General features: G+C 38.0%; 1 protein-coding gene and 1 long non-coding RNA gene across 5 annotated transcripts in view; one reads left to right on the plus strand and one right to left on the minus strand.

The window, feature by feature from the left end:
- Window positions 1–13,559, plus strand: part of LOC133586995 (ras-related protein Rap-1A-like) — a 41,825-nt gene extending 28,266 nt beyond the window's left edge. For all 4 annotated transcript variants that reach the window (XM_061939457.2, XM_061939464.2, XM_061939479.2 and 1 more), the window contains exons 3-8: window positions 219–287; window positions 571–627; window positions 1,367–1,507; window positions 8,144–8,287; window positions 9,650–9,782; window positions 12,524–13,559. In XM_061939457.2, the coding sequence (XP_061795441.1) occupies window positions 219–287; window positions 571–627; window positions 1,367–1,507; window positions 8,144–8,287; window positions 9,650–9,739 (501 nt within the window). In that variant the 3' untranslated portion in view covers window positions 9,740–9,782; window positions 12,524–13,559. The remainder of the gene's footprint in view (window positions 1–218; window positions 288–570; window positions 628–1,366; window positions 1,508–8,143; window positions 8,288–9,649; window positions 9,783–12,523) is intronic.
- A 4,558-nt stretch (window positions 13,560–18,117) lies between these two features.
- LOC133576334 (uncharacterized) overlaps window positions 18,118–26,086 on the minus strand; it is a 54,376-nt gene continuing 46,407 nt past the window's right edge. The window contains exon 4 of the long non-coding RNA XR_009811618.2: window positions 18,118–18,261. This is a non-coding gene — a long non-coding RNA (uncharacterized lncRNA). The remainder of the gene's footprint in view (window positions 18,262–26,086) is intronic.

The following is a 26,086-nucleotide window of genomic DNA, read 5'->3' on the forward strand; positions in this document are numbered from 1 at the left end:
ACTACTGTTCGTCCCGTTTTTTTCATGAGGGAAATAAGGCAGATGTCTATTTTGGGAAAGACGGTTATTTGTCTTAAGTGAACGACTAATTGAGACACGGCGTCTGTTTGAGTTAAGCAAATACGGTTATCGGTAAATTATTAAGGCCATAAGTCTTGTCCATTGCTTCTTATGACGGAAGCGTGCGTCATTTTGTCCACTCTGTTTGTTTTTTTCAGACAGTTCAGTTCGTACAGGGAATCTTTGTGGAAAAATATGACCCAACAATAGAAGACTCCTACAGAAAGGTGAGTGCGAGGGAAAGGCGCGGCGATTTGATTGCTAGCAGCTGCTCCGTAGGTTCACGTCATGTTGTTTTGCTCTCGCCGTCTCCAGTGTGCTGTCACGCCCTTTGTCCTTCAACTTCTTGTCTGCTTTTCTTTCCCTCTGTCTCAATGCTATCATTCCTAAAACTTTTGACCTCTGACAGTGCTTCTTTTATCATATGCAGAGTGGAAACTATAATGAAGCCTGCAATTACCGGCTGCGCATATCCATGTTTGATAAGCCATCTGTTTTTTCCCCTTACAGCAAGTGGAGGTAGACGGGCAGCAATGTATGCTTGAAATACTCGACACAGCCGGCACAGTAAGTGGCCTGCATGCCGTTGACATTTCTACACCTGATTTTAGCAATCAATCTGAAAATGTCTGAATCGTAAGAGCTTGTTTACAAAACCGATATATATAAAACATTTTTTTCATGGCCCCAGGCTAAAAGTTGCTGTCAGAGATATCTTCACGACTTGATACAATGTTTTCCAAATATTGATTCTCGCTAGCCATGGCCTTTCACTATGATGGTTTCATTAGCTTTGTAAACAGAGATTGAGTCCGTTGACACCTGCTGTTAAAAATAATTCACAGTTTCCAAGTAAAATTATTTTTAGACAATCCCAGATGGGACATAATCACACATTTGGTCGTCTCCTTTTTAAATTCTGTCCAACCCGCTGGCTTGCTAACTGGTTAGCATTTTATCTCCAAGCACCGCTTGTGCTTAAGCGAAGTCTCACAGCCGGAAGATTTTGAGCCGTCCAGGTCTTTTTAATAATCCGAGGGTTGGAACAAATCAAGAGCTACTGGACGCTCCTGGAATGTTGCGTTGTCATACATCAGGTGGCTTGATGGTGAACGGACAGACCGATAAGTGCTGATAATCCACCCACACCGCTTGTAGCAATGAGTTCCCAAAGGAAAAACCTGACACATCAATTCCTGTGCACAACACGGCTCACTTTATCAGCTGTGACTACTTTACAAGCAATGTTCCACAGTGGAAATATTGCTGGACTCATGGCTTGTTCTCCCCCGTGCTTTCTGTATAGGAGCAGTTCACAGCAATGAGGGACTTGTACATGAAGAACGGCCAAGGCTTTGCCCTGGTTTACTCCATCACAGCACAGTCTACATTTAATGACCTCCAGGACCTGAGAGAACAGATTCTACGAGTAAAGGACACCGAGGATGTAAGTGTATTCTCGCCGCATGTGCTCATTGTTTTGATTCCACATCATGTTTAAAAGGCTCAGAGACCAGAGAGTACATAGATTATAGTGCCCCTCCCACCTTCTGCTTCCATGTTCTCAGCCGCCTACATTGTTCAGTTTCTATGGAGACCATTCATCGACAAAATCCGGGCATTTTAGGCAGAGCAATTACACATTTGTATTAGCTTAACACAATGGAGGCGGTGTTCTAGTACACTTGTGTGTGTGTGTGTGCGTGCGTGCGTACAAAAACAATGAGAGGGCACATAGTGCATGCCCGGAGTGAATTGCTTCGATCCCTGTTAAAACGTCAAAGCTCTAATGAGTAATTGTTATCAAAAGATATTTAGCAGATGATCTCATTATTGTTAGTTTTCCCACTCTTTGGTATGTGTGCAACACAGTGAGGCCCTTTTTAGAATAAATCTGTTTTTCTGGTACTGCAGATATCACGTCAGCAGGATCGAGGATGCCCTTTTTTGGACATCCTTGCAGGGGAACTAATGTCACTCGTTTTTTTTCTGTTTCTTTCCTCCACCTCTATAAAATCATACTTTGTGGTTAACAATGTTCCTCTCTGTCCAACTTGTACTTTTATTTTCAGCTAGTCCTTGTTTCAATGTTTCCCCCTTCTCCTGCTACACTCCATGGCCACTGTGGTCTGGCACTCTTGTGTGAATGATTGGACCGTAGAGCAGGATGTGCAAAGGAAGTCTGAGTTCAATAAAGCCACACTTCGCGATGAGGTTGTGGTGTATTCGTATTTTTTTAAATTATAAGTAGTCCCTGTGGTTAGGGAGCCATGGTCGGTCTTCGGCTTGCTCTGATTGCAAGATTTAAGGTGAGGAGTTGATATGCTCTCACAAGAGTTTCGTCTTCTTTTTTCTGAATGCAGTGGTACTTCAAAATTCTTACAATTTGGGTTTGAATCTTCCTCTAAAGTGATTAAGTCAATAGATTTCCTGGCTTTTGCTGGCCACATAAAATGATGTGGACCTGGCTAGGCCGTGAGTTTGACACCTGGGATCTAAGGATATGTTGTTTAGCTGTGGCTATATAAGTGCACCAGTGTTAGCAAAGAGGAAAGGTGATGATTCAAGATTCTTTCTTTTTCAATTCAGCATGTTTTCAAGACACACAGAGCATCAAAATTAGGTTTTCCTTTCTCTACGGTGTTGTCACTACATAGTTAGTATATAACAATAACCAATATGACAGTGCATTTAAAGTATGTATAATATGTGAACAGAAAACAACTGTGCAAACACTGCCAATATGCAAAAATATGAAGTGGAAAATGTCAGGTATGGGGTAGGATTAATTTATAATTCTAAGGCATAATGTACATGTTGCCAATGAATGTAGCCCACAGTGTCCGGTTTATGGGGGCAGAGGACGGTGAGAAAAGAGGTTTGTTTGAGGGTCATATGATGACCAGGTGGGCGTAGTCAAAATTTCTAGTTGTGGTGGGAAGTGAGTGGGAGTAAGGCTAAGAGAGTGTTTAGCATCCTGACAGCCTGATGGATGAAACTGTCCCTCAGCATGCTGGTCCTTGCTTGCATGCTCCTTACTCCGGATTTCCATTAAATGCAGAACGGTGTCGCCATGGCAGTTGACGTTTTCCGTTTATATCAAGTCAGAGTGTCAGTTTCCACTGTGTGTGGACTTTATGCGAACAGCGCCGCCATGCTGGTGCTGTATGACATCTCTGCGCTAAATATACACAGAGGTTCTATATTTGCCAGATGTGGCAACGTGACAGATCAATTTAGCTTAAATCTACTTGTGTTGGACAGGAAGTCATGCACAAACACAAAGTAAATTATCCGGTTTACTTTCAAAATAACATTTTCAAGGCAGATCGTATTTTACACTTTAAAACGTCCTAATTGTTGGGGTGGCTCTGAAGTCAATTTGTAAAGCTTTTCAGACATAATTTCACCTCGTTAACACAAATGGATAGGGACATGCTAATTCTGGCGGTCCAAAATCAAAGAATCATATTACAGGCATATCCTGGTGTCTTTTGGCAAATACCAGCTGATACAGGGGCTGGGGAAGCAGGGGAGTTGTTCGCAGGGGAGTTGTTCGCAGGATTTGAATAAGATGTGTGTGTGTGTGTACAAAGCTGATTGCTAGGGATGATGTTACTGCTGTGTTGTTTGCTTGCGACAAAGACACAAATAAAGTTGTCTTTCTTCAAGGTAAAACTGTCATCTTTTTTACAAGACAAGTCGTCTGTGCGTATTGATGGACGGCAAAGCTCGAGACGTACCGCTGTGTTGCCAATCAGCAGCCGTTGCGTGCAGTATCTCGAATGGTAGGACGCTCATTTGCTTCTGCTCTTAAGGAAGGATAGAATAAACTGTTTGTGGTTTGCTTTTATAACAACTCCCTTTAATTGATAGCTCAGACTTTATCGGGATCTCCCGAATCCGTGCGTAATCTTGCTGCACAGGGCAGCTGCAACAGTGCGCATCAAAACAGTGGTGGGGATCGGTGGATGGCGGAACCGTTCCATGGCTGCGCCGTTCAGCAGCCGTTACGCATCCAGTGGAAAGCCGGGATTAGCCTCCTTCCAGGTGGCAGGGGACTGAAGAGTCAGGCATGTGTTGTAAATGTCTTGGAGGGAGAGGAGAGGTGCCAACGGTCTTCATGGCTGCATTCACTATGCACCGCAGGGTCGTTTTCTCGGCAGCGGTGCAGCCTCCGTACCACACAGTGATGCAGCTTGATAAGAGGCTCTCTGTGGTGCTACGGTCGAAAGAGCGCATTATGGGGACTGGGGCTTTATTTCGCAATCTCAGGGAAGCCAAATAAAGCTAGGCATTCCTGGCCACTGATGAGGTGTCGGGGTTCCAGTAGAGGTCCTCGGCAATATGCGTGCCCATGAACTTTGTGCTGCTCACTTTTCCACAGCATGATAGTTACTAGAGTTTGCTTGGTGTTGACTCTCCTAAAGTCCACCTCAATCTCTTTTGTCTTCGCCTCGTTGAGAGTGAGATTTCAGTCGCTGCGCCACATGGCCTACGAACCATAGAATCGGAAATGAGATTGGTTGTGATTTTTAGGGAAGTGATACAACGGTCGCTGTCTGGCTGCTCTGTCGGGCTGCAACTGACAATGACTTGTCCACAATCAACAAACAAGTTGACTATCTTGACGATTATTGGACTTATGAAATGTAGACAAATTCCACCTAGACAAATTCCACCTAGTAGCCATCGTCTTTTAAATTCAGCTTGAGATTTTTAGGCATGCACTTACTAACAATAAAGGTGACCATCTCATTCAGAAATATTAATTTTAACTGTTCTGCTTAGTATAGTGTTTTTATAACAGCATAATATTGAATTATCATTTGGCTAAAATAATAATCTAAGATTTCTAATTTTCACACGTCATCTCACTATTGTTGGCCAGCCGGGTAACAAACTATCTTACTCAGGAAAGTTGCAGACCACATGGTCGACAAGCATTCCACTTTGAATGCTCCCGCATCACAGACTGCCATTAAAAGCAATGTCTGCTTTGATGTGTTAAATGTTGCCATACTTTCGATATATTTACCCGTGGTGTTGTTGCCAATCGTCACAAACATAAGCAAGTTAGCGCGATCTGTGACCAACAGAAAGAGAAAAATGGCTGTTTCCTTCTGTAAAAACATTGGTGATGACAGCACCAACTATTATTGACAAATTAATTTGTTGGCGTCAAATTTCATTGTGGATTTTAGTCGACAATGTTAATGAATCATTGCTCGGTACAATATAGCTAAAGAGTCAACAATATTGGACTGCAGAATTTGTTAGAGGGTAATCTGCACAAGTTTTATATTACTGTCACTAGTCAACAAAGTTGAGTGTGTGTACACGATTTATTGTTTTTACAGTGGCTGACGTCTTTTTACACTTGTATGCCAGTTAAGATACAAGTTGTATCTTAAATGTTTAAGGTTTGGCAGCATGAATTTGTGGTAAAAACCTGATTTTAAGCTTTTACTATTCTACAGTAACTGTTTTTCTGTCCACTTTGTCACATCCAGTCTCAGCCCCATTGGTGATTCCAACCTTTTTTTTAACCCTGCTCTGGCCTTGACATATGTTTAACTTTTTCCCCTCGACAAGGAATACTCTTCGACTGTTTTCTTTTTCATCAGCATTCGTATTTGCAGAATGCTTTTAAAGGTCCTTGAGGATCTGGAGTGCACGTTCCTGGCTGCTGCTGCAGCAGCTGTTTTCACTCTTCACGCGCCATTATAGGGCCAAGCAGGCAAAATGTACATTAATATGGCTAAGCTCAGTTACAAGTCTTCAATGGGCATCCTTGGGAGGTTTTGGTGGTGCTGCGTTGAAGCGTGGAGTTTTTGAGGCATATTGTTCTGAGGTTAGAACACTGACATGCTCGTGGAGGGCCCTCAATCCAACCAGATTTCTACAGCACTCAGTTACCAGACTTTTAATGACTCCATGATGAGCACAGCGTGGGCAAATGAAACTAAGCGAGCAGCCAGCAGTGCATCAACAGCTGACTTCCCGAGCTTTCTTCCACATGTCGTCACTTCGGACCATCTCTGTCTGCTTCGTGTGTTTAGTCACTTTGGTCCATCTCTGTCTGCTTCGTGTGTTTAGGATGGCAAGTCTGTGTGACTCACTGCTGTTGTCTGTTCAATCAGGTCGCGGTTCCCCTGAAATCCAATCTTTCGAATATGCCACTGTGGGCGGGATAGGACCTGCCTGTAGCATGTTAGCACGTCGTGGTCTTGCAGTGGGCTGCTGACTCTTAACATTTTTCCTTCTCAGCACAAGCTCCATCCTTCCACTCCTCTCACTATCCGTTTATCGCAGCTTGGCTCAAAGTTTGTGTTAGCAGGGCATACCACGGTTCTCCCAGAGACCCCCTGGGAGAAATGTGGTTGGGCAGTCCAGTCCGAGCGGCTTGTTTGGATATCAAACATCAAGCAGCAACCTCTGTGGTGGGGTTAATACAAACATCCCAGTTTCCTGTCGCCTGCCCTGTAGCCAGAAGGGAAAAAGGATTATAGACCCTGGTGGATTTTGTCCTACACCTCCTTTACATTTTCTTGCAAATTCCCTCTAAAGAGGAGGAGCTGCAGCAAGCTAGCACATGTCTGGATGATCCCACATGTCTTGTAAATATCTAGTTTTTCCGGATTGCAGGGAGCAAAGGCAGGAATCCCCTTGCAGGGATGTACTTTTCACAAGCCCACCACAAAATATGTATTACTGGTGCTTATTAGGGAATGTTTCAATATTTCCAAGAAATGTCATTTAGACGCACACAGTCCCACACTGCTGTGTATGGCACAGGGTGTCCATATCATAGAATCCAGCTGCAATTTTTGCAAACATTCAGGAAGGAAAGCGATGTTATCCCGGGACCTGGGGCGGGGTCCCACCATGACTTCCTGCGGGCAGGCGAGCTCTTCAGATAGCCGCTCAGGAAACAGCAGGCAGGATGAGACGCATCCAGACACCCCGACAGAGCTTATGTTGTAGGCTCTTATTTTTTTTTAAGAGTTCTATTTATTCCAGGAAATCATAACAGTGGGTACAAAAGGAGAAGTGGGCGTTTTTCTGAAACCTTCTTCACTCGCCTGGCTAGAAGTGACAATTTTGTAAGAACGCATCAAGCAGCAGCCATCATTATGTAACCTAAATGAGCCGAATGCCTTCCCGGAGGGGATGGATTGATCCATTTGGGTTGTCCTTGTGGCTGTCATGTTGAAGCTTTACCAATATACTGTAACCGTTCATCTCAATTGGTCGAATTGCGCAACATTTCCTCATTGGCTTGTGCTGCTGTGCCTAATATAGTGGAATGTTTATGTACTTAAACTGCAAATAGGATGTGGTGTATCTTGGAGAAGACAACGTTCAGTTTTTACTTTAGTGAGGATTAGTAGTGCGTGAGAGAGTGGAAAGGCAAAGCTCCCTTTGACCACATATTCATTACATATTATATTAAGTATATTGCACAACACGAAAGTGACAACACATTTTTAAATTGCACAAAGGCACAAACTGCTCAGCCATCATTAATACCGCTGATGCGTTTATTAACACGCATGAGTTTCACTCTAAAAGCTGAGTAGCGCAGCCAACATTTTAAGATGCACACTGAGGTAGATAAAGCTGCTGGATGTCGATCACTCATGATACTTCAAATCAGCTCATGCCATCTTGTAGAGTTCATAAAAAGTATGGGGTTTCAGGGGGTTTCCTACTTCCACACCTGCATATGCAAATCTTTGTTGACCCGTTTGTTACAATTAATGCTTCTAGTAAATAAAGTGTGTTACTGCTCGTCTCAGGATGCAGAAAGACTAATATTTGAAGGACAAGGATGCCATCTGAATATGCATGCCTGTGGGCCACCTGCTGTTTTAATTATCAACATAACTATGTTTTCTACAGTAACTACAAAGGTATCTATGCAAGTCAATGATAGCAGTCAAAAGGAGGAACATCTTCTACCGTCTCCTTGTCAGTCATGCTTTTTTAAAGTAGTTTAGTTTTCCCTCTCCATAAAGTAACATTTTTGCATGTATGTTTTTGTATACGTACTCAATGTTATGTGACGTTGTTTCCTCAGGTTCCGATGATCCTGGTGGGCAACAAGTGCGACTTGGAGGATGAGCGCGTGGTGGGCAAGGAGCAGGGCCAGAACCTGGCCAGACAGTGGAATCACTGTGCCTTTTTAGAGTCCTCTGCTAAGTCAAAGATCAACGTCCTCGATGTGCGTTAACACACTTCATTTCATTCCAATGATGTTCATTTTTTGTGTGGAAGCTAACTCTTCTACTCTTGAACCGCTGCAGCCACTAGGGTAAAAATGTGTCAACACCTGCTGGTAATTTTGCAATTTTGAATGCCAACAAAACAATTAACAAAAAAAACCAAAATGCTCCAACTTAAAGGGGAACTGCACTTTATTTTTTTAATTTTGCATATCATTCACTATCATTATGAAAGACAAAAAGCAAAAAAAACAACAAAAAAACCTAACATATAAAAATCGTCTCGTTCTGAGTGGCTAGCAATGCAGCTAATGGGAGCAAAAATGTCAACAATACTTTCGTAACCTGTATAATAACCAAACTGTAGCAACATTGTTATTGTAAGAGCAAACACTGAGGAACTCTTTTTCTATCGTAACACATCGACGTGCTACGGTATTAACCGTATAAGCTAACTACGGAAAGGGAGAAGCTAGCGTCTACATCAGCACGAAATGCGTTTGAGTTTGTAATGCACAACACAGTGCGATAGGACAATAACTTGTACTGACTGAAACACATTAACAATCATATTACACTATCTGTAAAGTATTAACCCAAATTCCAGAAAAAGTGCAATTCCATTTCAAGTTAAATAAGGTTCCGCTTTTCCAAAAATATGTTAGCTTGATGTTTATATTCTTACTTGTTGACATGCTATTAATTAGCATTAGCAATTTTACATGGCGATTTCAACACCTTCAAAGTTGTTAATAAAAACTACAACGTTACAATCAGACAGCTGGTGCACAATAAGTACAATACTTACAGTATTAGCCTTTGGTGTCAGTTCTGTGACAACACGTTTTAGGGCTTAACAGACACCCACTATAAACTATACACTCTTGCCATCTAACGTCTTGGACTTGCAACTGCAAGTTTGTGTCATACTTGCAAATGAGTTTCAGAAATGTAATAAAACAATTGGACAGCAGTTATGATCACAATTTTTGAATGTTTCAATGACAATTTGGATTTTTATCATCAAAAACAACACACACAAAAGTATCGGTATCGATTCCCAGGAACCGGGAATCAGTTCAAATGTTAACGTTACAAATCCCTACTGACAAGCACGTGAATACAAAAATATGGCCGCAACCAAGCAAAATGTCTGCAGGGCCAAGGACTTGACTGACTAATTGTCCATTTATCATTCTGTAATGATTGTAAACCTATGAGGACATCTGTATGACATGCAGGCTAGCATTTAACTGCATGCCACAGGGGTTGCCACACATGTCATTTAATGTAAAAAATATCAATTGTTGAGCTTTGGATTTTCTCTATGTGCTTTTTACTTTTTTCAATTTCTTTCTCAGATCTTCTATGACCTGGTCAGACAGATAAATAGGAAAACGCCAGTGGAAAAGAAAAAGGCAAAAAAGAAATCCAACTGTGTGCTGCTTTAAAGACGCTCCCTTTCCTTCAGCCCCTGCAGCAGCTCTGAGCCAGGTGTGTGTCCTTGTTGTGGTTTTTGCCCTAAATCTCACAAATGTCACATTCATCAGTTTGAATGATGATGTCCTGGCTTACAACATTCACAAGTTACATGCACTATTTCATTGCTGCAGCCATGTTTTTCTCTGTGAAAGGGCTCCCTCTCCAGGCAGCAACGGGTACAACATGTACTGTCATAGACCCTGTTAATGTAGAAGCTGATAGTGTAGTTTTTTAATCCAAACAGGGGAAAACTGTTTAAAAATAAGAGATTAAAATGGGGTCTGTCCCTCTTTGATACTTTTGAAGGTTGAGTAGGATCCAGATGCATTTGACATCACAACTACCACTTTTTCAATCGCTTCCATTTGCATGCATTTTGGCATCTGGATGACACAATGAGTAACTGCAAAGGCTGGATTCAAATGAGGAGTCACAGAGTCCTGCCACTGACTCCTATGAGGAAATCCTCACTTGTCCTCAGCTCGTTTGCTCAAACTTACCAACTTCCCCTCCCTTCATGTAAGTGGGCGGAGCATGAAAGCCAGACTTTTTGATATTAACCCAGGATTAGTAAAACAGACAGTAGCATTGTGCCCGGCTCAGACAACAGGGCGGCCTCCAACCACTCGCTCAGTTTCCCCTCTGGTCCGAATCCCACATCGTGTGTGTGTGAGAGAGTTCACACGCTGGCCAGGCCAGGTGACCTGACACTAATGGGATTACGTCCTAACTGTGCCGGCGCTCACACACTGGCACCTTCACCCCGAAAAAAGGCCAGACAGAAGGTTACATGTTCATGGTCATGTTGATGCCACTGCAGAGCAGGAGTTTGTAGTGTACACACAATATTGCATCATCAGTGCATCATATATCCTCGTTCCCAGGGCACCATGACCTCTAGTCTCCAGTTTGACAGCTCACATTAAACATGAGGAATCATGCACACACCCTAGAAACTCAGCCAAAACTAACTTTTTGTTTTTATAAGCTTGTTTTTTGGTATCACACATCACAATGTGCACATTTAACCTCATACTTATTGTTTTGAAACATGTTTTATGCAGTCCTTTGCTTTCCATTACAATCTTCAAAGCCTTTATCTGGATAAAATGGCTCTATGGTCAGTAGTCACAGCGCCACCTGTTGCTTCAGCATGCAAAGATGTTTGACAATACTCATTTTCTGTGCAACCCTAATACATTTATTGATAAAACATTTTAAACAGAGTAAAGTTTTTAGAAATACAAAACAATGTTTTACCCAAATAAAGTTCAATGTTACAACGGTAAAATTAATCGTACGTATTTTTTTTCTCCCAAAGATTAAACTACACAATTAAAAATGTTTATTATAAATTATAAATGGAATTGTTATTGAATTAAATACATTTAATTATGAATTATAAATGTATATACTTTTTAAAATCATCTATTGATAAACTGAAAACTACCAACAAAATCTAGAAAATACGAACGTTACTATTACACATCTTTGTTTTTTACATTTTTAATCTATTCGAAAGATGACGTCTAATTTGCATTTTTCATACGTTTTTTATTTATCCATTTAAGTTATCTTTATGTATTTATATATTATTTTATTATTTTAAATTTGTCTATCTACAAACATCTACCAACAAAATCTACAAACTATCAGTATTACCATTACACATTCTTTGTTTTTGTTTTACTTGTGTAATTGGCCATGACATTGAGGGCCATGACATTGAGGGGACTAAAAGTAATTTAAAAAGAAGCGACAAAAAAAGAATAAGAAGTGACAAAAAAAAGTTAAAAGAAAAGAATTTTTTTTTTTTATGTCTAAAAATGGTAAAAATAATTTTACGTATTTTTTTATAACAAAGATTATATATTATATATCATATAGATTATATGTTAAAAGTTATTTTACCAAAATACGTTATAAGTCTAGGCCTTAATTCTCATTGCAATATTCTGAGAACAAAATAGTATTTCTAAGACTAACGTGGTAAAATTCCCCAAAAAAGTATTTATATTCTATGAATGAATTTACATGATATATGTTATAGCGCGATTTTTATCGTAAAGTTATTTATAAAAAAAAACATACAAGAGTTAAGATGAGCAATTGCAGAAACATTTTTGGGGATCATTTTTATAAACGTAATTTCTGCTAGTTTCTTGCATCTTTAAATTCCTAGAATAATAGCAAGTCATAATTTTATTAAAAAAATCAACTCTTAAAATTATTATAAAATAGGGAATAGAAAGTAAATTGTCATCATAAAAAGTCAGATATACATAATACATAGATATACACAACATTTCATACATATTCTATATTTAAGTGGTAAAATTATAACTGTTATATAAATATGTATAAAAACAAAAGTACATTTGCTATATTGCGATTAAGAAAACTGGTAATAAAATAATTGTTACATTACACATTAGAAGTTTGTAGGCACTTCAAACATGCTGAGCCGTGTGCAAATACCTTTTTAAATGATGTTAAACGTGTCTGATGTTTTGGGAAGTTTTTTATATGAACTTAATAGGGTTATCTTGAAATATATTTTCAGTTATTTAGTGGGTGTAGTGTGATGGAGCGGCCAGCAGAGGGTACTGTATATTTTAAATACATGAATAAATAAATAATAAATGGATTGTACTTGTATAGCGCTTTTCTACCTTCAAGGTACTCAAAGCGCTTTGACACTACTTCCACATTTACCCATTCACAAACAAAAGAGGCAATGTGCTGTCTTGCAGAAATGCTGTAATGAAGAACTGTTGCCCTGATTGGAACGTGCCAGCATTCCAACAGCCCCCCCATGCCCCTCCTTCCTCCATCAGCCATAAACGGTGAATCAGCTGACCGAACTGCTCCTATCAAAGACGTGGGTTGATGTACGACAGAGACAAATACAACGCTTGTGTGAGAGAAAGAAAGACAGTCGGCTAGAGAAGACTCAGCTCTGGCCACTGAGGACACTTCCTGTATGTATGTATGTATGAATGTGTGTGTGTGTGTGTGTCATGAAGGACACTTCATTTCTGCACCCAAGTAAAACAAAAGCCTGTTTGACAGAATATCCATAAGCCGGCTAAACGCACGCAGCGGCCCCAACCTGGCCCCGCCCTCTTTCGTTTTCTTTTTTTGCCTCGTTCAGCAAAAAAAAGAAAGCGGAAGGAAGTGAAACATTCGATCTGATTGAGTATTTCTCATCTTTTTCAATATGTTGTATTTGACAGAAATCCTGGAAGTCAACCTATTTAGTTGTGTGATTTCTAAATGTTCTTCAAAAACGAGCATGAAAAAAAATGTGCATCAGTTAATAATGTAGATGTGTGATAACCAAGTGGAAAAGTCAGATTTTTGTTCTTTTTGGATGGCCACAAACATGTTCACCATGTCAGTGACGATAGATGAAGATCTATAATCTAAGATCTATAATCTATTCTTTTCTCTATTCTTCCTCATGGACTTCTTCTCTGATGTGACTCCATTTTATACTAGTCACTGGGATTTCATAGCTCCCACATAATATATTCTAATGCCATTTTTTTTGCATAATGCTTCTTCGGACGAAAAAAGGGGTCTTTTATAGAAGAAATAGGGGGGGAAATAAGGAATTGATTTCTATGTCTCTTGAAGCTGAAATATATTATACTAAACCAATTCGAATAATGCTTCTTGTGTTTTTCTGTCAACAATGTTCCAGCGTTTATGGATTATTAAAGTACATTTTAGTACATTTTCATGATATTGGTCAATGTATTTTTGTGAATTAAACTTTTAACCAAAGTGCCTTTGCTGTATTTATGCTTGTGGCGCAGGAGATTACTGACCACACGGAGGCGCTATATAACCACGTTACACAGTTGGGTATGAAGAGCGTATGGCCAACTAAACAGGTGCCATTTTTGCTACCCGGATGGATGCATGCAATTTTGTCGTTTTTCCTGACGAATCAATCAAAATAATATGTCTCTATACAGTTCTAAACATAAATCATACATTTACAATAAAACATGCTTTTATTTTGTCAAAGTGTAATTTTGCAGCCGTATTTGACGCACTCGACTGCTATATTCTTGCAGTGTTTTGTGACCGGCAGGCGCTCTTAACACACCTGATGACACAAGTGTTAAACAACACACAGAACAACCAAATAACTTATTTATTACTACCCTCATTCTGCCAATATCTTTATTAGCTTTGGACCAACAGTCCCGGAGATATGACTTTTGTGTGTAGTATGTCAACTGTGGTGGCTGCCTCTAATGTATGTATCACTCATTATTCCAACTGATCTTTCTGTTTCATAACATTCTAAGTCACAGGTGTCAAACTCAAGGCCAGGGGGCCAGATCTGGCCCGTCACATCATTTTGAATGGCCCGTGAAGGCTTGGAAATAATGTGCATCAATGTACTTTAGAATGTATGATGTCTTTTTTTCTGTCAAAATAGTTAGAATAAGAAAGAAAGATATAATATATCTTTTAAACTTTATGTTTATCTAATAATGCAACTTATGTAGTGAATAACGTAACACCCTTGTTCTCTTGTTGTGCAGAAACATGTAATATGAAAGAGAACAACTCAGAAATCACTCCATACTCTACTGCTCACCAGTGTTACCATTCTTTTTGTCCGGAATATATTTTGCTTTATTCATTATTGACTTTTTGTTTGTCACTTTATGTTGGATATTTTTAATGAGATTTCCATTTTATTTGATCATCTATTACTACCAAACTGTGTGTGTCTCTCCAATGTTGATAACGAACCTTCACTACTCATACTTGTCTTCTGCACAACGGGGCCTTTTTACACATTGAGAAACTAACAAGGAAGCGCCGCAGGCACATGGCATCAGCTCAAAGTTGGTAGCAGTCATGGCGCACTGTAGTCACGTGAGTGCCTTTTTGACCAATCGGTTTCAGGGGATCTCCTCACTAAGTTGGTCATACTCTCTTTATCACACGATTCACATTAAATCCATCTGTTATATAACATGGCGCAAGCAATGGAGAGCATTTTCACACGTATTTTGTCTTTTTTTAAACACCGCTTGGATGATTATTTTCTGACATTTTATCACACACTAGGTTGCGTAGCCAGTAATTTTATTTACCGCTTTGGGCAAAAAAAAAAGACAAGTTTAAGCACATAAATATGGATGATGCTCTTACAAAGATGATACAGCTATTTTGTGTGAAAGGGGCTTAGAATAAACAGTAACAGTCGCGCTTTGGCATTGATTCACCTGTTTGTGCCTTTTACACACAACTCCGCTTAGTAGAGATGACGTGTCGTCGCAAAACAAAAAAGGACCGATACCGATATACGACATAATACCAAATATCGGTGCCGATAATCGGTCGATTTTTGGCCAGTCTGGTGCTTATAGTCCACTTGTTGCCATTTTCTGTGTAAAAGGCACATGTGACTCTCTTTCACACAGATCTTTGAAATAATGGTCGGTAAAAGGTCCACTTTTAGCAGCAGTATAGCCTGTGTGAACAGCACCAACACTGACAGAAACATGATTCATGTCAGTTTTGTGTAAAAAGGCGCAGGTGAATACTGGGAAGAGATTTGTCTCTTTAATTGGACCACTCCAGCCCTTTAAATGTTACTATACTGTACATGCACGTAACAATTCATTAGGGTTTCACAGCATTTAACAGTATTTTCCTGTGGAAAAATATTTTTAATGTGACATTACAAGAAATGACTATAAATTACAATATCCTTTTATCTTGCAGCAAATAACTGTTATTACACACAGTGCAACGGAACCATTTAAGAAACAAACCAGGATTGTGATTGCAGTACTTTAGTCTCTTGTAAAGTAAGCGCAAACTCACAGCTATGCAGTTAAAGTAATTCCACAGCTAATTACTATGAAGTTTACTGAGAAATTATCATCCTGTAATTACCGGTAGCTGTGAATTTACAAAATTTGACAGTGTATAGATGAAAACTCAGTTTTTTCATTTTGAAAAATGTGCATACAATGACATAATTGGGTCAAACGGTCATTCAAAGAAATTGAAAATATACATGTTCTATATTTATTTGAACCATTAGGTAATATGAGCAAAAAATATAAATCAAAAAAATGTTTTTATACACTTATTTTGCCTCTACTGGGCTAAAATGATCCATCCATCCATCCATCCATCCATTTTCTACCGCTTATTCCCTTTGGGGTTGCGGGGGGCACTGGAGCCTATCTCAGCTACAATCGGGCAGAAGGCGGTGTACACCCTGGACAAGTCGCCACCTCATCGCAGGGCCAACACAGATAGACAACATTCACACTCACATTCACACACTTGGGCCAATTTAGTGTTGCCAATCAACCTATCCCCAGGTGCATGTTTTTGGAGGTGGGAGGAAGCCGGAGTACCCGGAGGGAACCCACGCAGTCACGGGGAGAACATGCAAACTCCACACAGAAAGATCCCGAGCCCGGGATTGAACCCAAGACTACTCAGGACCTTCGTATTGTGAGGCAGATGCACTAACCCCTCTTCCACCGTGCTGCCCTTAGGTAATATGAGCAAAAAATATAAATCAAAAAAATGTTTTTATACACTTATTTTGCCTCTACTGGGCTAAAATGATTTCCCAGGATATTGCTGATAAATGTAATTATATTATTTCAATTCTTTCATGAAAAAAAACCCTCAGTAAAAGGAAAACAAATCATTGGGAGTAACACAACCAAAGTTATGTCCAAAAATGAATGAAAAGTGTACCCTGACAGAGAATCTCTGCTTTGGAGAATTTGGGGACTTTTTTTTCTTCCTAAGTGAAGCCTAGGCTCCATCTAGTAGTATGCCAAAGAATCACTTAAAGTACAGTGTTTTATTTTCCTATATTTAGACAGTGTTACTGTTCAAACTGTGTGTAACGTGACAGTGGCCAAAAAATTAAATATACTTGTTATATTAAGGCAGAGGTTTTGTTTTTAATGAATACTTATAATACAGTCATGTAGAAGGCCTAACGTTTGAGAGCTTTTTTTCTGAGGTGGTACGTGCTGAAAATAGTTCGGGAAACCCCGGTAAATGGAGTCGACCTGTTCTCTTTCGTTTTTTGTAAAAAGTGATGGTTTAAAGACGTCTGTGTAAAAAAAGGCTATGGTAATTTGCATGTACACGACTTCACATACTGCACTGCTTTGTACCAATTTCCAGTTCTTCCTGTCATATCCAAATGTGTGCACGTTACACAAGCCTCTTTTCATCAGGCGTCACGTGGAAAGCTCCATTTTTTTGGTGACCCTGAGGAGGGAAGAAGTGCGTCATCACCCAAGCGTCTTATAGGAAGCAAAAGTTCCAGCATGAAGGTTTTTTGTTTTTTTTCTAACTAACTGTGACTTGGTGTCTGGTCTTTGTTTTTCACTCTTATCACTTTCACTGCAGCCAGCCTGGTGCTTCAATCCTGTTAGCACAGGTTTCACAGCACTGTCTTCTCCTGCCTGTGGACATGTAGGATGACTCTTTGGGTAGTGGGGTGGCCATCAAATCTCTTCTCTGCTCCTTCTTCTTGCAAGTGTGTGCATGATGATTCATGGTCCACCAATCAGCAAGTTCTCTCCAATGAATTGATAAAATGTTTAAATGTTAATACAAAATATTTAAATGTTATAAATAAATATATAAATGTAAATGTTATAAATATATGTATTTAAATGGATGGACATTTTATAGTTCTGTATAATATATCGTTTTAATGTAACAAATATAAACACATTTATATATTTAATATATATGTATATTTATATGATAAACATGTATATTTGTATCATAATATATGTCATATAAATACATAACATATTATGATAAATATAAATATGTTAATATATGTAATACATACATGATATAGGTTATAAATATATTAATTATAACATTAATTATTAAATATATCATATATTTATATGTAAATTATATGTATTGCATTTAATGTATTACATATATTAAATGCATGTTATGAATATAAATACATACATTGAATGGAATGTTGTAAATGAATATATTAAATCGAGTAAATGTTATAATGTTGTTTTATTTATTTAAAATATTTACAACATGAATACAAATGAAAACATATTTACGTCATAAATTTAAACATTTATTGTAAAATTAAATATTAAAATCATTTTACATATTTAATATTCATCTATAACATTTATTCTACGTGCTTATATGTAAAATACATATTGAAGGGGAACTGCACTTTTTGGGGAATGTTCCCAACCTTTCACAATCATTATGAAAGACATGACAGCGGATGTATTTTTAAAATTCATTTATTCTAACTTGTAAATTAAAGTAGGACCTCCCATTGGCTCCATTGTGGTGGTGTTGCTCGGTTGGTAGAGTGGCCGTGCCAGCAACTTGAGGGTTCCAGGTTCGATCCCCGCTTCCACCATCCTAGTCAATGCTGTTGTGTCCTTGGGCAAGACACTTTAAACCAGTGTGGGTGGCACTGGGAGCATGTGGGTAAATGTAACTTTTACTACATTAATATTTAAGTCACAAAATTGTGCTTCTCATTGTAAGCATACACATTTAAAAAAACGCATCACATTTATATTAACAGGTAATAATTATTTTTATTTGTTACTACATGTACTGTCATATATATATATATATATATATATATATATATATATACAGTAAAACCTCAAAAAAACATCCTAACACCTCAATTAAGGGCTTTATAGGCAAAATAGAGCGGCTCCCGTAGGCTTTATTGTAAACATGTTTTCCATATGCATTAAAAAGTACGACAGACTTTTGATGGCTTTTTACTTTGAGGACTTCCCTTCTCAAATAATGATGTAAAATACATGTAAATGTACTAATATATACGATAATTGTATTTATAATATGTTTATTAGTATATTTTTATTTTATTTTGATCATTATGTAAATAAAAATTTACTGTTGTATAAAAAATAAAAAAAATAGTATAGTTTATCTAAAACACATTTATACTAGATTTATTTATATAGTTTATCTAAAACACATTTATTTGTTAGTTTATCTAAAACTAAAACTAGTATAAATCTTACTGTTATATAAAAAAATATAATTATACTTAAAAAATTTTTTTTTAACATAATACCCGTATATAATAGGACATTTACATTTTATTTTGATCGTTATAAAAAAAAAAAAAAAAAAAAAAAATATTTTTAAAATATTTAATACAACAATAAACTTTAGATAAACTAGCACAAATATAAAAATGAAACACAGCTCGTTTTCGATTATTCCTAAAATAAAAATGAAACAGCTCTTGTTTTCGATTATTCCTAAAATAAAAATGAAACACAGCTCTTGTTTTCGATTATTCCTAAAATAAAAATGAAACACAGCTCTTGTTTTAGATTATTCCTAAAATATTTACTTTCAGTGTCAAAGGTGTCAGGCGTGACTGTAGACGACCACGATGTAGCTCACCTGCCAGCTTGTGTTATGTAGTAAAGTGCTGCTGTGCCACCCGATTTTTAAAACAGCATTTTAATGAAAAATCTCTTTCAGTGGGTGTTCAAAAAGAGACACCTGGTTGTGATGTAAGGAGTCAAACCTCCAAAATGGAAAATTAACAATCAACCAGCGACATGGAACGTATATTGTACTTTGATGAAGGATTCATTAATTCCAGTATAAAGGTTGAATAATTCCAGTATTCAACCTTTTATACTGGAATTATTCAACTTTTGTGAATAAACATATTCAGTGACCTACAAAGAATTTAGCTACTGTATATGACGGTTACAGAGCAACACTGATCTAGTGACCTTTCTTACTATATTTGTATTCATTCCAGTAGTAAGTACTTTAATCAAATTTTAATGTGTAACAAATTTCATTTGGTAGCACTTTTAAGGTCTGTTTAGTGCGTCATTAGATTAAAAACCACAAGCTGCTAATGCTTAAAAGGAGCTTTCATCCATTTTGAAATATGATATGGTTCTTCAATATTGGCCACACACACACACACACACACACACACACACACACACACACACACACACACACACACACACACACACACACACACACACACACACACACACACACACACACACACACACACACACACACACACTTGTTACCTTCTTGAGACCTCTGAAAAATGCCTACCTCTTTAGGACCACCCTTTCTAGATATATAAAGATTTGTATTTACAACATTAATAATATATACATACTATGTAAATATAAAAAAGCTTATTCAAAAGTCAACTCATTTTTCACAATACAGTCAACTCATTTTTCACAATACAGACAAAATTCTAAGCTTTTCTTGTGTAACTCTGACCTTTTTCTTGTGAAATTCCGTCATTTTACTCAAAACATTGCCAATTTTTTTGTTAAAATGTTGACTTGCGTTGATAAAAGTAATTTTACATAAAAAAGCAACAATTTTACAAGAAAATATATAAATATTACAGAAACAAAAAATTGGGAACAATTTATCATAAAATAAAAAGAAGTCTCTCACAATGCGTCGACTTTTTTCTTAGAAATATCTTTCAACTAAAAGCTAATTGTTTGTAATTGGTTTTTCATCTTCATTTTTTTAAATTAATTTTGGTCAAAGGAGGCACATTTCAATTTCCTACACACAAAAGGCCAAAGGGGGAAGTCCTAACTTGTTCACCGGTCCTCATATGGAAGCTACTTTTCCTTGTTGATGTCTCAAGAAGGGTACAAATACAAGAACACCACACAAGTAGTAGTGTGTGTGTGTGTGTGTGTGTGTGTGTGTGTGTGTGTGTGTGTGAGGACAGCAGCAGGATATCAAGTGTTTTAATGTGATGTGGAATATTGACTATAGTGTTGGAGGTCAAACTTAAGTGTTGCCTTCAACAGTTTCATCGCTCGCCATTTCCTGTCTCTGATTTATTTATCGCTATGACGCTCACCTCACCGTATAGTGGCTGTGAGGTGCTTTAATGTTTTGAGTGTGTATTGTACAGTGTATTTTTATTTATTACTGGGCTTTAAATATTCATCAATCACCTTATTGACTCGTGAAAGGACGAATTCTGGATAAATGATATCAGTATATGTATAATAATTACACTCGATTAAATATACACACAGACACTCTAAATATACAAATAATCATTACAAATACAATTATTGTGACACAGGGACAGATCTTCTGAAGGTTTTGTGATAACTTCTACAAAAGCTAACTTAGCTTTTGTGTTTGTATAATATCTGCCTTTGATCTTACTTTTCATTGTTTTATTTAATTACTAGTTAAGATAAAAATAAATTTAAGTAATTTAAATAAATAATGAAAATGTTTGAAACTAGTAATTTAAAAATGTAACTTTAAAAACATTTTCATTAACAGTGGACCAGCAGCACGCACAATTTTACTCATGATTGTTAAAGGTTAGTACTATGCAAGGGGTACAGTCCGCAAGGGATACAGTCCGTAAGCACACAGACTGTATTGATATATATTGATATATAATGTAGGAACCAGAATATTCACACAAAAGGGTTATTTCTTTCTGTTATTAATGAGTGTAAATGGGGGAGGGAGGTTATTTGGTTTGGTGCACTTAGTGTATCTTGTGTTTTTTATGTTGATTTAATAAAAAAAAAAAAACGATACCGATAAATGCGCTAAAATTAAAATTATTATTATCGGCCGATAATATCGGCAGGCTGATATTATCGGACATCTCGAGCCAAATGTATGTAATATGAGTGTAATAAGAAATCTCACCCACAGGGGAATTGCATTCATTTTAATATGTCTCATGTTTCAAATTAAACTACAGCTTTTTTGCGCTTCAAATGCAACGCACCGACGTCTTCAGACACCCTTTGAAGCGCAAAAAAGCCGTAGTTTAGACACCCCTCGTCTTATTAATCCAAATTGACGATAGTTTTACAACTTTTTGGCTACTCTACAGTAGGGAAGGGAGTCATATGGACCACGCATGAGAGGAAGAGGGGAGGGGTTAATCTCTTTGCAATGCAGTCTACTGAAAATGATGGAAAGTGCCACTCAACACAGCAACGTGCGCTGTGGTAAAAGTTGGAAGTGCCCCAAAACACTTTGCCCCAACACTCTTGCTGCCAGATGGCAGTAAATTTGGGGCGTGTACAATACATGAAACGGATTTGAAGATATCCAAAGTGTGTCAGGTAAACTGCAACGAATGGGGCCATATGAACCCCCTTTCCACCGTACCTACCTTTGGCAATAATGAATGTGTGGTAAGTAAGTCCATCCATCCATTTTCTACCGCTTGTCCTTTTTGGGGTGCTGGAGCCTATCTCAGCTAGTATTAAGCGTATTTCCACCAAAGGCCCCATGTAATTAAACATCAAAGCCCAAGTGAGAAGTGGATGTGTCAGCAGTTTGACCCCTCCCTCTCCCCCACAGAAAGTCATTTTGGGATGAGTTTAATTCTATTATCTGATCTCAGTGCACAGCAGTAATAGAGGCAAGCATATCATCTAATCTTTTATGTTGCTGGGAATCATTTGATGGTGACATGTCTGTACGTGTGTAATTTATTTATATATATATATATATATATATATATATATATATTTATTATGTATGATACATACAGGTAAAAGCCAGTAAATTAGAATATTTTGAAAAACTTGATTTATTTCAGTAATTGCATTCAAAAGGTGTAACTTGTACATTATATTTATTCATTGCACACAGACTGATGCATTCAAATGTTTATTTCATTTAATTTTGATGATTTGAAGTGGCAACAAATGAAAATCCAAAATTCCGTGTGTCACAAAATTAGAATATTACTTAAGGCTAATACAAAAAAGGGATTTTTAGAAATGTTGGCCAACTGAAAAGTATGAAAATGAAAAATATGAGCATGTACAATACTCAATACTTGGTTGGAGCTCCTTTTGCCTCAATTACTGCGTTAATGCGGCGTGGCATGGAGTCGATGAGTTTCTGGCACTGCTCAGGTGTTATGAGAGCCCAGGTTGCTCTGATAGTGGCCTTCAACTCTTCTGCGTTTTTGGGTCTGGCATTCTGCATCTTCCTTTTCACAATACCCCACAGATTTTCAATGGGGCTAAGGTCAGGGGAGTTGGCGGGCCAATTTAGAACAGAAATACCATGGTCCGTAAACCAGGCACGGGTAGATTTTGCGCTGTGTGCAGGCGCCAAGTCCTGTTGGAACTTGAAATCTCCATCTCCATAGAGCAGGTCAGCAGCAGGAAGCATGAAGTGCTCTAAAACTTGCTGGTAGACAACAGAGTGGACCGACACCATCAGATGACATGGCACCCCGAACCATCACCCAACCATGCAAATTTTGCATTTCCTTTGGAAATCGAGGTCCCAGAGTCTGGAGGAAGACAGGAGAGGCACAGGATCCACGTTGCCTGAAGTCTAGTGTAAAGTTTCCACCATCAGTGATGGTTTGGGGTGCCATGTCATCTGCTGGTGTCGGTGAAGATGAAGATTAAGATTAAAAAGCCATTACAAAAAAAATACAAAATAAAATATAGAAAAAATAGCTTTTTTTGTATTTTTTTTTATACTTGTATTTTGTTTTTTATACAAAAAACAAAATACAAGTCGACAAAATATGAGATTGTTCCCAGTCTCTCACATTGCAATGTCTCGTAAAATTGTTTCTTAGAAAGAATTACATGAAAAAGTTATAATTTTGTTTCAGTAATAAACGGTGACATTTGTCATATAAAATTCTGACTTTTATCACAATATAGCCAATTTTGTGTTGTACTCATATTTGTTCTTAAAAATGTCCACTATTTTACGACTTTTAGAATATTGTCATAATTTTGCTAAGTAAAATTCCGATTATTATTTAAAAATGTGGCTAGTTTCCTTATAACAAAAGTTGGAGTATTATAATAAAAGTCATACTTTTGTCGGGTAAAATTACATTAATAATATATACACACACATACTATCACAATTTGGTAATGTTGTTGGTCCTAAAGAGGTAGGCATTTTTCAGAGGTCTCAAGAAGGTATGAAATACACACTTTTGTGTGTGTGTGTGTGTGTGTGTGTGTTCCTCCACGACCGTCTGCAGTGTCTCCATAGTAGGAAGTCATGTGATCACATGAGCTCCTTTCAAATCAATGCAGCTGCAAGGACAGTTCCAAGCCAGTAGGACGACCATTCGCTCCACTTCCTGTTTATGTCCTTCCATCCTCATTAGCAATAACATGACACCAGCGAGCATTCAAACTTTTTAACTACATATTACATTCAAACACTGAGTCTCGCCTGACAAATTACGATGCAATGTTTTGGTTTGGCAAGATGAACCTGACAAATTGCCAACTAGTGGGTTGTGCCAGCGCACGGCGTTAGAAGTGCAACATGGCGGAGTGTTTGTGGCATAGTGCATGAATCACAGTGACACGCTCTGACCTCTGCTGCTGCTTCATCACTCTGAGAGCGAGGATGAGGTTAGATTACAGGCCTTGCAGGGAATTGATCATGCAACACAACCTCCCACAGCCATGTCCTCCTGTCAGGGCCCCACTACCATTCATTGCCACCGTCAATGTTCTTGTTTTTTGACTGTTCTTGACGGTGCCTGGCGTAATACACCCAGCTATATTTTTTTTTTACGATTAACCGCTTGACAAGTCTGGTTGAAAAACACAGAGTATTATTCTGTAAATCAATGTGCCGCGCGGCACACTAGTCTGGTGTGCCGTGGGAGATTATCTCACGGCACACATTATCTAATTTCACCTAATTGGGTTAAAAATATTTTTGCAAACCAGTCATTATAGTCTACCAAATTTGCAGAGTAACCGTGTATTACTCTTCCATATCAGTAGGTGGCAGCAGGTAGCTAATTTACCTGCACACTGACTCCCGCTGTTTCCGACATCTACAAAGCAAAGGGGCACTCGCCTTAGACACCTTAAAACTGGCTACAAAAACAGAATTCTGGACAAAGTAGTTTCGTTCTGCATAGCCTTCCCTAAGCTTCAATGCCTTTTCTTAAAGACTTACTGTGGAGCAAAGACGGCGTCCACAAAGTACATCCGAACATGACATTTCCCGCATCTACTTTCTTTTTTGATCGTCATATCGCTGTTCTTTTTTAAATGATTTCTGCTGGTGGTTTGCCTCCGGAATTTTTCAACGCATAAAATGTGCCTTGGCTCAAAAAAGGTTGAAAAACAATGTTGTATTAGTTGCCCTAACTTTGCTGTAAATGATGTAAAATGTGTTGTATTTAGGATTTTCCCATTAATAAGACCACATTGAGCACACCATGAATCGCCAGATGCTCGTAATTATTACCGTATTTTTCGGACTATAAGGCGCACTTAAAATACTTTAATTTTCTCTAATTTTCTCAAAACTCGCCAGTGCGCCTTCTAACCCGGTGCGCCTAATGTACGGAATTATTTGTGTTTACCGACTGACCGCAAAGCTATTTTATTGGGTACACGGTGTGTTGGAGCCTATCTATTGATTGATTGTCAAAACAATGATGAATCAAATATTTATATTAATCATAAACAATGGTAAATCAAATCATCATTGGCATTAATTGTCATTGACTTTGATTTAGATTGATTATTGAATGTTTTCAGCTGCTTACGGTCCTCCTCCAAAAGGAGCACCCAGCTATCATGTTGAAGGAGTGAGGAGTGAGACAGTTTATTTACCGCTCAATAAAAATATTCTCCGTGGTTGACTTCAAAATCATCAAAAATAAAGTTGTTTGTGAAAATAAGCACTCGTTAGGATATTTCTGGATTACAAATGATCCTAATTTATTAAGGAATTTGGCGAGTCATTGACCTCCTCCTCAGGACTACTCTGCTATCTTTAATTTTATTTTGCCGCACTTTTTTTGAACGCAAGAGTGCCATCTACTGGTCGCACTTATTACACCATGTTACGGCTAGTCACACACAAGAGATAGGTGTAGACTGCAATATGACTCAGGTAAACGACACCTAGACTAATATGACTCAGGTAAACGACACCTAGACTGTAATATGACTCATAAAATGTTGTCGTTTACTGCAATATGACTCAGGTAAACGACACCTAGACTGTAATATGACTCATAAAATGTTGTTGTCGTTTACCTATGTTCCATTGAAAATATAGAAGATTACACACGCCGCTCAAAAATCAATCAAAACGTTTTAGTACGACTTTGGTAAGCTATGAAGCCACACCGCGTGATGAATTGTCGGCGCATTAAACATGTCTTACGGGTATTATTATGGTGTGTGTATAAGGTATATTATCTGGCGTTTTGTTTCGCAATA

Source organism: Nerophis lumbriciformis, linkage group LG03, assembly GCF_033978685.3.
Source record: "Nerophis lumbriciformis linkage group LG03, RoL_Nlum_v2.1, whole genome shotgun sequence".
Lineage (NCBI taxonomy): Eukaryota > Metazoa > Chordata > Actinopteri > Syngnathiformes > Syngnathidae > Nerophis > Nerophis lumbriciformis.